Here is a 14214-nt window from a genome sequence, read left to right as displayed (position 1 = left end):
GTTTAAATGGTCTTATACAAATCATAATTTTGTTGTAAGAAAAGTTGATTTTAATATTTCAATTGATACACAATTCTCAAATATAGTACTACTAAAAGGTTACTAGTGTTATGCAAGTGGAGGGCAAAAAGGATAGTACATGGGACAAATATTCCCTTTTGGAGAAAGACCCATCCCCCAAGTATCTATGTCAGCCTTGTCATCTATTGATCTTTTGGCTAATTCAGTGATACATAGGGATAAGGAGGATAGTGACAGGAGAAAACAAAGAGAGGCAAGCAGGTCAAGGTTTGTTTGAAAGGGAGACAGTTTCTGGCACACAACACTCTCTCTTAATGTTACATGAAGCATTAGACACACACAGCTTTTTATTTAGAGACAAATATTTTTTTTTAAATGTCTTATAATAATTCACATATGTATCAATTCTGCTCCATCGTTATTCGTTCATGCATTTTCATTGGTCCCATTTAGAATGGACAAATGCAATACTTGTGCACACAACACAAGTTGTGCATTTACCTGCAGCAGCAGGTTTTGGTGGGGTCAGGTGACCTGCTAAAAATAAATAATTAATAAAAAAAACATATTATATTAGGAAATATTTGTTTTATTGTTTTTTCTGTATACACCCCCAAAACTTGAACATTGAGAGTAGTAATTTCACACCACCCTTAGAAACATGTGCTTGGTTCTCTTCTCACATCTCACCTTAGTTTTCTTTCCCCCATCCTTCATGTTTGACAGAGAAGCATATTCATCCCCCATGTTCTTCATATTTTCAGAAAATTTTACTCACCATCAATCTACCCATTATCTTAAGATCTCGAAACTATCACTTCTCACTCCCCGTCACCCTTTCCCACATCAGAACCCTCCACCACCCTCTCACTCTCACGCCACCTATTTCAGCATACAGAATCTTGCTCGCTCACTCAGTCCACAATCCACCTTCTCACCCAAAATCCATCTAGGAAGGTTAGTGAATCACAATATCCATCTTTCTATATTGATTTTATTTATGCTAAGGTGTGATTTAAAGTTTTAGGGTTTCTGATTTGGGGATTTTGATTTATGCGCTCCTTCACCTTTGATTAGCTACGAATTTGTGATTTTGGGTTTTAGGGTTGCTTTAAATTTGATTTGATGCCAAGTTTTTGATTCAGTAAATTGTGTTCTTCTGGTACAGTGACGTATGTTTTTGGGTATTTTGGAATTCCATGGCATACCCTTGTTTAAGATTAAGAGTGAAATATTTTATTATGTGCAATCTATTTATGTAGTGTTTCAGGGTGCAAACTTTGTTGTACTATGTTTACACTTAAATTTATTCATGTTATTCATGAGTGCCTATGTTCATGAGTTTTTATTTTTGTTGTATATAACCTCAGTCAAACAGTTAAATTTTATGCTTTATAAATATATTTTGTTCCAAGTGTTTTAGAAAAACCAGTGAGAAGCCAAATCTCATGAAAATCTAGGGTAAAAGAAACATCTTTATCATTACGAGCATCTGGCCTACCTGTACTAAGTAGCAATGTAACATCTCTTTCTTTTTTAAGTTATTATTATTATGATAACTAATGGGTCTCAACTTTCAACTCATCAATGTAACCTAACTACTTAATTTCACAATTTTATATATCGATTTATATTTTGCTTTTGGTGTTGTCTTATTCAGGTGATGCATATGTTGATTTTAGTCTAATTTTGATGCTGTGGGTTCTTAATTTTCTGCGAAGATCTTTATTGTATAAAGTGGTTAACTAGTTATTAATTGATCTTTTGTGTTTGCACTGCTGCTAAATTTTGCAGGGGATTGTTCGTGGCCAATCATTTCAACTCCAAACCATGAATGAAGCTATTTGACCAAATTTTAATGTGAGAGAAGTCACCGACTTTTGCATTTCTTGCATTAGATTGTTCTCTACTGTGACTGATCAGATGTAGTTGTTATTTGCGAAAAGAAAGTAATAAATTTTAGAATTGTGGCTGAACAAGATAAACATAATTATAGAGTGTGGGTTTTAGTGACAATGAAGCATGTCATTTAATTGTTGTTAAATAGTTGGATATTGAATTCAATTAATATCTATGTAAGCTATCAATGGTCTAATGTACTTTAGGTATTGAAGCTTAGAAGTTAGGGCCTTCAAATATCAAACATTGTGAGTCTTTAGGTTTTGGTATTGTTAATGAGTCTATTGTTCTATTGGAGTTTCTTTTTTCTGTATTGTGATTGGGTTATATCTTTTCCTCTTCATAGGTGTGGAGTTGACAGATGCTTCCATATAATTCTCGCTTGGGAAGACTAAGAGGAAGTTATAAGCCTGTAAGCTTCTTTTGAATAACAATTTGGCTCAATAGCTATTTTCAGTCTATTTAAAATTTGTATCTTAGAGTTATTTATGCCATTGCCATTTTATCAAATTTGTAGGGAGAAGCAAAATGGCGCATGTTGAGTAGTTTAATGATAGAGAGGATTGCAGATAAGGACCCTATCAAAGCAAATGGGCGAGTAAGATAATTTCTGGAAAAAGCTTGATTTCATGAAACCTGATGTTGCTTCTTGTGATGCGGCCTGGAAAAAGTGGATCTTATATGCTTGGCTCTTGCAAAAAGGTAACAGTTTAGACTAACAATTATAACATTTTAATGCATAGTATAGTTTTGGTACTCTTTAATGGTATGCTATGCAAATTCAGATAAAGTATCGAGTAAGATTTTGGGTTCGTTCTATGTAAATTCTCTATCATTTGTTTAAATTATTTTTTTGTCCACAGCTCCACACATGATAAATTGCTTTAGTTGGTTTTAGTATTGGACATGCTATAATAGCAAGATATTATTTGGATGCCCTGCGCTGAAAATGATAGAAAGAAAAAGCTTTTGTTTTGACAAAGGTGTTACACATTTGACATGTTATTGTGTGCACTAATGCATTTTAATAGGATCTGTATTCATGTCATGGTGTGCAAGGTTGAGGGTTGGGGGATAAAGTTGGTATTTAAAGGAAAATATTTAATTGAGATGGCACCAGTGCTGAATAGATACCTTAGGATGTTGTAAATTTCCTAAAGTGGGCATATATTTTGAAATTTGTTTGGGTTTCCACTTCTAATGACATAGTAGGTATTAATGGTTTAAACTTTGCAATTTATGTGCAGACTGAAATGAATCAGATGCTATAGATGATGTCTTGGATATGATGAAGCTGAAGAGGAGAGAAGATTGACGGATATTCTGAGACTGAAATGATAAGAATTAGTAATTTTGAGTTGTATTGTGAAATTGTAATGAGAATTTGAGTATAATGATGAAGTTAAAGAGGAGAGAAGACCTGACATTATTCGTAGACTGAATTGAAGAGAATAATTGAGTTGTATTACTATATTATAATGAAATTTGATTATAGTGATTTATTTATTTTTAATTAATTTAACATTTTGCGGGGGTTTTAAACCTCCGCAACAAAACCTCCGCAGTTTGTTCCACAGGATACCAGCTCCTGCAGATAATTTGTGGGATTAGTATAAACGGGGGGTTAATGTTACATTGAACTTTGAGACTAATTTTCGTCTCAAAATTTAGTCGCACCATTTTTCCGTTATTTTTTTAAATACTCAAGTCAATATAAGTTAAGATAACATAAGGAAGATTCAAAATGATAATAGATAACATGTAAATTCCAAGAAACTAACAGCACAAAATCTGCTAGTATTTGGACATAATGAACCAAATTTGCCTAGTATTTGGCTTTTTAATATGACAGCCTTTCACAAATTCAAAAATGGGTAACATAAATAACATTTATGAGAACAAGTTCATTATACTATTTTTATTCCCGAGTACACTTGAATAGTTTTTTGAAGAGGTTATCGCACATCCTCCACAGCCAGCCTAAATAGATAGATTATTGTCAAAAAGTTCTATTTAGAAATTATAATTCTTTCGGTGTTTAATTCTCTCTAAGATCACGCAGATATTGACTAGCAATCACCGCATCCCATCTTTGTTGATGTGTTTTATCAATCTCTTGGGGCTAACTCTTGGCAACATTGTAGACCAAATTTTCTGAAATTAGAAAATCAGACAGTCAGATATTGCTGTAAGTTTAAAATTGAACATGGATACCCAACAATTGATAATGCCAACTTCAGATTAATTAGAAAAAAAAACGAAGTAGATGAGAATTCAGTACAAAATGATGCACACACCAGCAAGCCTCTTTTTTGCAACTGCTTCCTGCAGCAGTCTATGCTGAAAATATCTAAGATCACACTCCAACTCATCTTCTGAATAAAATTCCGTAAGTTGTATTTCTTCATCCCTAACCAACTGCTCCATCTTTACTGGATCAGGCTTGGAAACGTCAGTACAAACTAACTGCTGATTTTCACTGCTCAGGCAGTTATTAGCTCCAGATGATTCAACGAAAGAATTTCTGCACCCACTTAAACCTGCTGAGAGATAAATTTATAAGACTAGCCCAAATAACATTAAACAACACACTAAGGAGTCATTTGGTATGTGGCGACTCTAATTTTCCAAACACATGGACACCTATTAATTTTATGCATGGTTATAAATATCATCCCAATATTTTATGTTGTAGCAGCATCTTACATATAGACAAACATAGCATCTTACATTTTTAAAAGCATGAGCCTAGCATCAATTTAGATATAAGCATTATCTCCTTCACTAAATAATAAGAGAAAAAATCATCTCATCAAAAACAAAAATAAGAGAATAAATCAAAATAAGACATACTACAACATATTATTATGACAAGTTCTTTAGACTCCCAAAATTCTTACCCTTGTAAAGTTCATACTTAGCAGAAGCATGTTTTTGAATGAGAACACTTGAACCTTCACCATTCACTAATCCCACTGTATATATTTTTGCAACAAAACTCTTGTAATGAAGATGAAAGGGTGAAACTGTAAAGGAGAGGCAAAGTATCAGACAATTTTTCCCTCACCTGCATTCTTTGTCAATCTGCAGGCATGCTTCATGCATGTCTATGCTTAATCGATCCTTCAAGCTTTCCTCGGTTATGCGATAATCAACACTTCCCTCAAAAACTGAAAACAAGTCATATAAATTACAGGTTTTTGTTGTAAACAAAATTGCACCTTCTCGTGTATGTGTTGTTTCACTTTCAAAAAAAGAGGTACCGAGAAGTAAGATGCTAAGAATGATGTTGTTGGAGCATTGCATCAAAAGATTAAACAAAAAAAGAGCTCCAAATTTTTTAAGAAAATAGTTTCGTAGCCTTAGGAAAAAAAATATAGTGTAAAACAAATCAAGGCAAGGTTTTGGACTTGCTCGTTTCAGTAAATGCATGCAATAAATAACAAGTTCAAAGTAGAGAAATAATAAGTTATAACTTTTATATGGATCCTACATTTGGCAGGCCGTATATTTGGTCTTTTACAATGGTTGGTTCATACAATGGCCGTCAACCACTTTTCCGGTGCGGCAGAGGTGAACTCCCGCACGGTGGTCGCCGACAAAGTTGCTCCGATTGCAAAATAAACATAGGGGTTTTGTTTCTGACATCATGAGGAAGAATATGGTGGGTTTGGTTTTCCCAATGGCAACTCACGGTGGCCGGAAAACATGAGAGAAGGGGGAGATCTCAGAAATTAAACTTCTCCAATCTAAAAATAAATTGAGGGCTTTTGTAGAGGAAGAAGAGAGGAATTCAATGGTGGTGAAGGGGAATTTAAAGAAGGCCGGACGGAAGAGTTATGGTGACCGGAAGTTGGTGGTGGTGATGGTGACGAAAAAAATTAGAAAGAAGAAGAAAAAAGAGTCGTACAACAAGAGAGGAAGAAGAAAATATGGAGTGGCTTTTGTTCTTTCTTTCTTTCTTTTACTTTCAGATTTTGATTTGGGACTTTACCTGAAAATTAAATGGGGGGAAATGTTGGAGCCAAGTGAAAATAGTGGTATAAGAGGGAAATGAAATTCATTTATTTTGGTATAAGAGGGAAAGTGAAATTTGAGGGAAGTGAAATTCATTTATTTTGGCATAAGAGGGAAAGTGAAATTTGAGGGAGATGAAATTTAATTATTTTGGAATAAGAGGGAAAGTGAAATTTGAGGGAGATGATTATACCAAAAACAATAATTAAAATGAAATTAAATTTTTTTTTTGTTAATGTTCAATTCATTACATTTATTAAAAAAAAAATCTCTTATTTATCCCTTATTTATTTATTTTTGGCTTAATTGCATGTTTGGTCCCTTATGTTTATTTTAGTTTTCAAGTTGGTCCCTTACGTTTTGAAAGTTTCAAGTTGGTCCCTTACGTTTTAAAAGTTTTCAAGTTGGTCCCTTACGTTTTGAAAGTTTCAAGTTAGTCCCTTATGTTTATTTTAGTTTTCAAGTCGGTCCAAAACATAAGGGACCAACTTGAAAACTAAAATAAACATAAGGGACCAACTTGAAAATTAAAATAAACATAAGGGACTAACTTATTCCAACATGAGCAACGTTTTGGACCAACTTGAAACTTTTAAAACGTAAGGGACCAACTTGAAACTTTCAAAACGTAAGGGACCAACTTGAAAACTAAAATAAACATAAGGGACCAAACATGCAATTAAGCCTTTATTTTTTAAAAAATAACACCCCTTTTTTGGTTAATATATTCGTTTCACATAATCTATATTATATATAAAAAAAATAACATCTTTCAGCTCTAGTAAAAGTTTAAAAAATAACCTTTTTGAAAAGGAATATCAAATAATGTTCAACCTTAGTAGAATGAACAAATTTCTTGAATTAGAAAAATGATGAATTTGAAAAGGAAGAGCAAATAAAAGTCAAATTGTGGAAATTAGAAAAATGATGAATTTAAAAATGAAGAGCAAATAAAGTCCAACCCTGATAGAATGAACAAAAATGTGGAAATTATAAAAATGATGAATTTGAAAATGAAGAGCAAATAAAATCCAACCCAGGTGGAAGGAACAAAATTGTAGAAATTAGAAAAATGATAAATTTGAAAAGGAAGATCAAATAAAGTTCAACCCTGCTAGAAGGAACAAAATTGTGAAAATTAGAAAAATGATGAATTTGAAAAGGAAGATCAAATAAAGTCCAACCCTAATAGACTTCAAAACGGCTGATCAAACTCACAACTCTTACCCCAACTGAAAGAATCTTGGAGTCAAAGTACGTGGATGAACGTTCAATGACTAATCAAACTCTTGTTATCGACTAACCAAGCTTACTACTCTAACCCTAATTGACAACTCTAATCCTAATGATAAGATTCTTTGACCTAAACTAATACAGAGACTTCAGATCGACTAATCAAACTCCCAACTCTTACCCTAATTGAAAGAATCTTGAAGTCAAATTACTTGGATGAACGTTCAATGACAAATCACATTATTTAACGACTAACCAAGCATACAACTCCAACCCTAATGAAAACAATAACCCTAATGACAAGAATCTTTGACATAAACTAATTCAAAGATTTCAAAACGACTGATCAAATTCACAAATCTTACCCTAACTGAAAGAATCTTGGAGTCAAAGTACTTGGATGAACGTTCAATGACTAATCAAACTATTTATCGACTAACCGAGCTTACAACTAGGACCCTAATGACAACTCTAACCCTCATGACAATATTCTTCCACCTAAACTACTTTCAAGATTTCAAAACGACTAATCAAACTCAAAATTCTTGCCCTAACTGAAAGAATCTTGGAGTCAAAGTACCTGGATGAACGTTCAATGAATAATCAAACTATCTATCGACTAACCAAGCTTGCAAATCTAACCCTAATGACAACTATAACCCTAATATCAAGTTTCTTTGACCTCAACTACTCTCTAGATTTCAGAATGACTGGTCAAACTCACAACTCTTACCCTAACTAAAAGAATATTGTAGTCAAGTACTTGGATGAACGTTCAATGACTAATCAAACTCTTGTTATCGACAAACCAAGCTTACAACTCCAACCCTAACGACAACTATAACCTTAATGACAATAGTCTTCAACCTAAACTGCTCTAACGATTAATCAAACCCACATAACTTACCCTAACAACAAGAATCTTATACGGAAGGTACTTGGATAAATTTATTTGATTAATCATGATATTCACTACGTGGATTGTATTTAATTATTTTTTTTCGTTATTATTATAAAACTAATTTATAAATTCAATATAGATAACAAATTACATTTTATTTTTTAAACACATTGAAATGAAAATAACATAATAATAAGTTTATATATCCTTTTAGGTCTTAGAAGGTCATTTTGAATGGTCAGATTGATTGAACTTGTTGATGTTCAGGTGATGGGCACGTTTAGGTCCCCGGAGTAAACTAGTTACTGAGTTGACTAGTTTTTGAGGGGATAGTTCGTCCGATCGACTTACCTCCGGGAACCCGATATGATAAATTCAAGTTTATATATCCTTTTAGGTCTTAGAAGGTCATTTTGAACGGTCGGATTGATTGTACTTGTTGCCGTTCAGGTGATAGGCACGTTTAGGTCCCCGAAGTAAACTAGTTACCAAGTTTACTAGTTTTTGAGAGGATAGTTCGTCCGATCGACTTACCTCCGGGAAATCGATTTGATAAATTCAAGTTTATATATCCTTTTAGGTCTTAGAAGGTCATTTTGAACGGTCAGATTGATTGTACTTGTTGCTGTTCAGGTGATAGGCACGTTTAGGTCCCCGGAGTAAACTAGTTACTAAGTTGACTAGTTTATGGGGGGATAGTTCGTCCGATCAAGCTTGTAACTCTAACCCTATTGACAACTCTAACCCTAACGACAAGATTCTTCGACCTAAGTACTTCTAAAATTTCAGAACGACTGATCAAACTCACAACTCTTGCCCTAACTGAAAGAATCTTGGAGTCAAAGTACTTGGATGAACGTTCAATGACTAATCAAACTCTTTAATGACTGGTCAAGAGGTCACAACGACTACGTGGATTGTACTTAAACATTTTTATTGTTATTATTATAATTAGCGTGTATTACATCATAAATCTACTTTAATAATATTATTTTCTAATGCCAAAACTAATTCAATAAATGATGTATGTTGCCTTTAATATACATCACATACACCTATTTTATACTCGTTCAATTTTTTTTTTATAATAGTATTCGGATTGTGAATTTATTAGCCCAATATTACACACAACTTATCCATCTTCTAATTTTCCCAAAAAAAAAAACAAAATTCAACTGCATCCAATTTACTAAAACAACTTCTACTAAATTTTAATTCATTATTTCATTTTCGTATTTTTCCATATTTTTAGATTTCAAAATTTACTGACTTCTTGTGAAAATCAAACCCATCTTAATAATTTTTTTTTTGTTTTGACAAAAACCCATCTTAATAATCTTGTTTGTTTTGGTATTAAAATAGATTTAAGGATTATTAACACTTATTGTGCACATAAATGGAAACGTTTCCATCAATTTTTTTATAAGAAAAAAAAAACTTCCAACAGTAATGAGTTTTTCTGAATGGCCAACTTAATAATTTTAATAACTAAAAAATTGTGATATATTGATTCTTTAAAACAAAAAATAACAATTCAGCTGCCAAACACATTAAATAAATTAAAGTGGCAGCACAAGAAATTTTAGTGACATTAACATCAATTTTTCTACTAACATAAATTCAATCAAAAGGAATAAATTTAACCTGGACAATGTAATGGGTTCAATTTTTAATATTTTAATTTATTATCATTAACAGTAAATTAATGAACATAGAAGGAATCGGCTGTAATTAATAATGCAGGAGTAAATTATTATCAATCATTAACATTAAATTAATATAACATAGAAGGAATAAATATTAAGATTGGGCCTGGTTTTGCTATATAAGCCCAATACAACTCTTGCCAAAAAACCATTAAAATACTAAAATTTATTCCACGTGTGGGTCCCACTTGCACAAAAGCAACTTGATGGCAGCAGGTTGCCTCTCTCAAAATTCCAACGGCCAGGATCTGTTTCAATATAATACTAATATATCAATGGCTCACAATGGCTGTCAGGCTTATATGCACAAGTTGGGTTTTGTGCACAAAAAGATGAATTTGTGCATTCTAAACTGGGCCATTTTCATTTGCCATTTTCAATGGAAAATAAAAATCCATTAACTTTATAAAAGTTACTAAGCAGACTTAAGTTCCCAAGGCTCAATGATAAACAAATACTACAAGTAATTCAAAATGTTAGAACAAATACTAGCACAATATATGTAGCACATGCTCCCGTCAAAATAAATGTAGCATTTCCTCGGTCTCGCAATAGACGTGGAGTATATTTAAGCTTGAGGAATGTTATTTACGATCTCTCAATCACTCTTTTATTGATACTTTCAAGCCTTATCACTGGAACATGATAGTTTTTATTCTTGTCAACGGTTTTAATCTTTGTTGTGCATGAATCTAATTTTAAATACTTTTTTAGTTTGTTATGCATGGTTAGAACATTATTATATCATCTATTCCACAAAATTTTTCCTTAAAAAAAAAAAACCAACTCCACAAAATGTTTCATGCGCCTAGGGTATAAGTTGTGTGCCTAAGGCACTGAAAAGTGCAGGTCAAAACTAGCTTTTCCTACTTTTTGTGGGAAAAAGCCTGATTTTTGGGCCTAACTTCAGGTCGAAACTCTCCCTATAAATACTGTATTCCTCATTCACAATTTCTCGTTCAGAACTAAAGCAGTTCAAGAGGAAGGTGATTCTAGGAGCTTCAGTTGGAGTTTATCTTTCTTCTTGTTTTTCTAGGGTATGTTTATTTCTTTTTATAATTTGTCTTTAGCAAGCATGTGTGACTAAATCTTTTTAGGCTAGGGTTCTAAGATGAACCTTTATTTTATTTGTTGGATATTTATTCAATTTAAAGTCTTTATTTAGTTATTTTATGTTCGTTATTTAGTTTTAATGTTGTGCGTAAGATTTGTCTCCTCTGGAGCATAACCCTAGTTTAGGCACTTAGGTAGTGACATGACCTAATATTGATATTTATATCTGTCTATCTAGGAAGTAATTAATTATTAACTAGCGTAAAGAAACTAAACACGAGTAGACCCTGATAGTAAGTACTTACGAGGTGACATGACTAATATTGAGTAAAATCTACTGAAATCAGGAGGTAACTAGTTAGTAATTAAAGAAGCTATGACTTCACAGCTTAAATCATCCCAGTAACTCCATTCTTTCCCTTGGTAAGGTAGACGCTGATAGGCCTGGCCGTTTGTAGAACTACTAAGAGAGAGAGAGAGAGAGAGAGAGAGAGAGAGAGAGAGAGAGAGAGAGAGAGAGAGAGAGAGAGAGAGTGTGTGTGTGTGTGCGCGCGCGCGCGCTATGTACTTCTAAGATTCATAGATGAGATAACCTTCAGGAACACTGGCCATCATACCTTTGGAAATCTAGGAACTCTACCATAAGTTTATTTTCAATTACCCCTGAGTGAGATAAACCCCACACATAAGGATCACCGTGTGATTAGCAGGTACAACTCAACAGACTTAGGGATAAACCTTAATCGATCGAGAAAGTATAGACCCGCACGTAATGATCACCGTGCGATCAACATGTGCAGCTTGACAACTGATTAGGTTATCACGTCCCACGAGCTCATCACTTAAATAGCCTTACATGAATTAACAATTGCTTACGTTTTCTGTAACCAAAACAAGTAACTTATTCTGTTGCAAACATATAAAATTGCAATCTCTTAACCTTCAACTCTTTTATTTATTTTATTATTTAAAAGTAAATAACGAGAATTGTTTAGACGAAACGATAATCCATGTGGATACGATACTTATCACTTTATTTTACTTGGTAAATAATTTGGTACACCTACCTAATTCGACCATCAATTTTTTTGGCGCCATTGCCGAGAATTATTGATGTTTTTGACTAAACAATTTAAATTACTTATTCATATCTATTTTTATTTTTCTGTAATTTAATTTTCTGTCATTTAATATAAATATGTTTAACCTAATCTCATATTGCAATTACAATCAATTATTTGTCCACCACAATCACACGTTATTTTGACCCGTAGTTTGCTCTTCATCGACAAAACTTAAATTAAGTCGTTGAATCAAAATGGTGGAATTTCGTGCCATATAATACAAAACATAATTTTATTGTAGGCTCTGTTTGGTAAAAATAGCGGATAGCTTATAAGCTAGCTGATAAGCTAGCTGATAGCTTTTAGCTGATAAGCTAGCTGATAAGCTAATTAAAGTGTTTGGTAAAAATAGCGGTTGAACTAGCTGATAAATGTAAAATTACATAAAAGGACATTATTAATTCATATAAAATTTATACTACTATAAATTAATATTTAAGATATTTGATAATTTAAATATTTTAAATTTAATAACTGTTTATTTTATTTTAGTTTTTATACTTTATATAAAAAAAATTAAGCAAAACCTTTCCAAAAAAAATTAAACAAAAGTTACTTGTGACCCTCTTAAAAAAAAGTTAATTGCGACAACAATTTTTTTTTAAAACATAGCGTAATTTTTTTAACTAAAAAGTAACATTTTTTTTAAGGGAAATGTTATGTAAAAGCAAGTCTATATTTTGTAACCAAAACATAACGTGAGCATGTAATTTTATTATCAGCCTTTTTTTAAAAAAAAATTATTATCAGCCCATGAAATCTGAAATTTAATTAAACATAAGTACATAACATGTCTTTTTTTTAAAATAGCTATTTATTACAAAGGGTAAACATGGGTTTTAGTTAAAGTGGTAAGGGTATAAATGGAATAAAACATGAAAAGCTATAAGCTGTAAGCTCAAACACTACTTGAAGTAGCTTCTGAAAAATAGCTTATAAGCTCATTGAAATTCGTGAAATATGCTATAAGCTCGTTGTAAAAAATGTTATCAAACAGAACTTATTTTGTCAAACGAGCTTATAAGCTATAAGCTAGTTATGTGGCCTTACCAAACAGTGCCGTAAGAAAAGTTGATTTTAATATTTCAATTGATACACAATTCTGAAATATAATAGGGTATCCAACAGTTGTATCATCTGATGGTGGTAAACGTGGCCCAAACCCACAAGGTTACTAGTGTTCTGCGAGTGGAGGGCAGAAAGGATAGTACATGGGACAAATATTCCCTTTTGGAGAAAGACCCATCCCCTAAGGATCTATGTCAGCCTTGTCATCTATTGATCTTTGGGTTAAATATGTTTTTGCTCCCTATAAATATGTCAACTTTTCGTTTTAGTCCCTCTAAAATTTTCCTTCAACTTTTAATCTCTATAAAATTTTCAATCTTCATTTTTGGTCCCTCTTTTAAAGTAAACTCATATGTAGAATTCATATTTTTTAATAAAATTTTCCAGAAAAATTCAAAATATTATAAGAATCACTCCCAAAAAAATTTAGAATTTTTTAACAAAACATGAATTTAATAAGAATTTTTATATTTTTTACGGTTAAAAATTCATATTTAATTTGTGTTTTGTTAAAAAATTCTAATTTTTTTTAGGAATTTTTGTAAGAATATTTTACACATTTCTGCACAATTTCATTAAAAAATACAAAAATTAAATTAAAAATAGGGACCAAAAGTAGTGATTGAAAATTTTATAGGGACTAAAAGTTGAAGGAAAATTTTAGAGGGACTAAAACGAAAAGTTGACATATTTATAGGGACCAAAAACATATTTAACCCTTGATCTTTTGGCTAATTCAGTGATACATAGGGATAAGGAGGATAGTGACAGGAGAAAACAGAGAGGCAAGCGGGTCAAGGTTTGTTTGAAAGGCAGGCAGTTTCTGGCACACAACTCTCTCATGATGCTACATGAAGCATTTAGACACACAGCTTTTTATTTAGAGACAATTTATTTTTATTTTTTTGGAATGTCTTATAATAATTCACAAATGTATCAATACTCATCCGTCCATCTTATTCGTTCATGCATTTTCATTTGCCATGTTTCAAAGAAAAATAAAAATCCATTAACTTTATTAAAGTTACTCCCTCCGTTTCAAAATGAGTGTCGTTTTAGGTGTTTACACACATATTAAGAAATGCAATGATTAAAAGAAAGAGAATGGTTATTTTACCAAATTATCCTTATTAACTATTGGTTAGTTTTAAAAGTAATACTTTGGAAGTAGTGTGCAAAGTATTAATTGGAG

General features: G+C 32.2%; 1 protein-coding gene and 1 long non-coding RNA gene across 3 annotated transcripts; one reads left to right on the top strand and one right to left on the bottom strand.

Annotated features, from left to right (window-relative positions):
• Positions 1-462: 462 nt before the first annotated feature.
• LOC146940608 (uncharacterized) lies at positions 463-3418 on the top strand. Its single transcript, XR_015032064.1, has 5 exons — positions 463-978; positions 1816-1881; positions 2267-2332; positions 2438-2622; positions 3168-3418. It is a non-coding gene; the product is annotated as an uncharacterized LOC146940608 (long non-coding RNA).
• Positions 3419-3686: 268 nt separating this feature from the next.
• LOC146940607 (uncharacterized) lies at positions 3687-5956 on the bottom strand. Of its 2 annotated transcripts, none has more exons than XM_085754293.1 (4): positions 4988-5956; positions 4821-4895; positions 4218-4463; positions 3687-4074 (listed from the first exon to the last, which is right to left on the bottom strand). In XM_085754293.1, the coding sequence occupies exons 1-4, from the start codon at positions 5019-5021 to the stop codon at positions 4043-4045; spliced, it is 387 nt and encodes a 128-aa protein (XP_085610419.1). In that variant the 5' UTR covers positions 5022-5956; the 3' UTR covers positions 3687-4042. The 2 variants fall into 2 exon arrangements, with proteins under 2 accessions (XP_085610419.1, XP_085610420.1); XM_085754294.1 differs by having other exon boundaries at positions 4218-4460.
• Positions 5957-14214: the final 8258 nt, after the last annotated feature.

The sequence above is a fragment of the Medicago sativa genome, chromosome 3, assembly GCF_051527215.1.
Source record: "Medicago sativa cultivar Bolivia chromosome 3, Bolivia_mono, whole genome shotgun sequence".
Taxonomy (NCBI): Eukaryota; Viridiplantae; Streptophyta; class Magnoliopsida; order Fabales; family Fabaceae; genus Medicago; species Medicago sativa.
The sequence above is the reverse complement of the archived record's forward strand: the minus strand, read 5'-3'. Positions and strand labels throughout refer to the sequence as shown.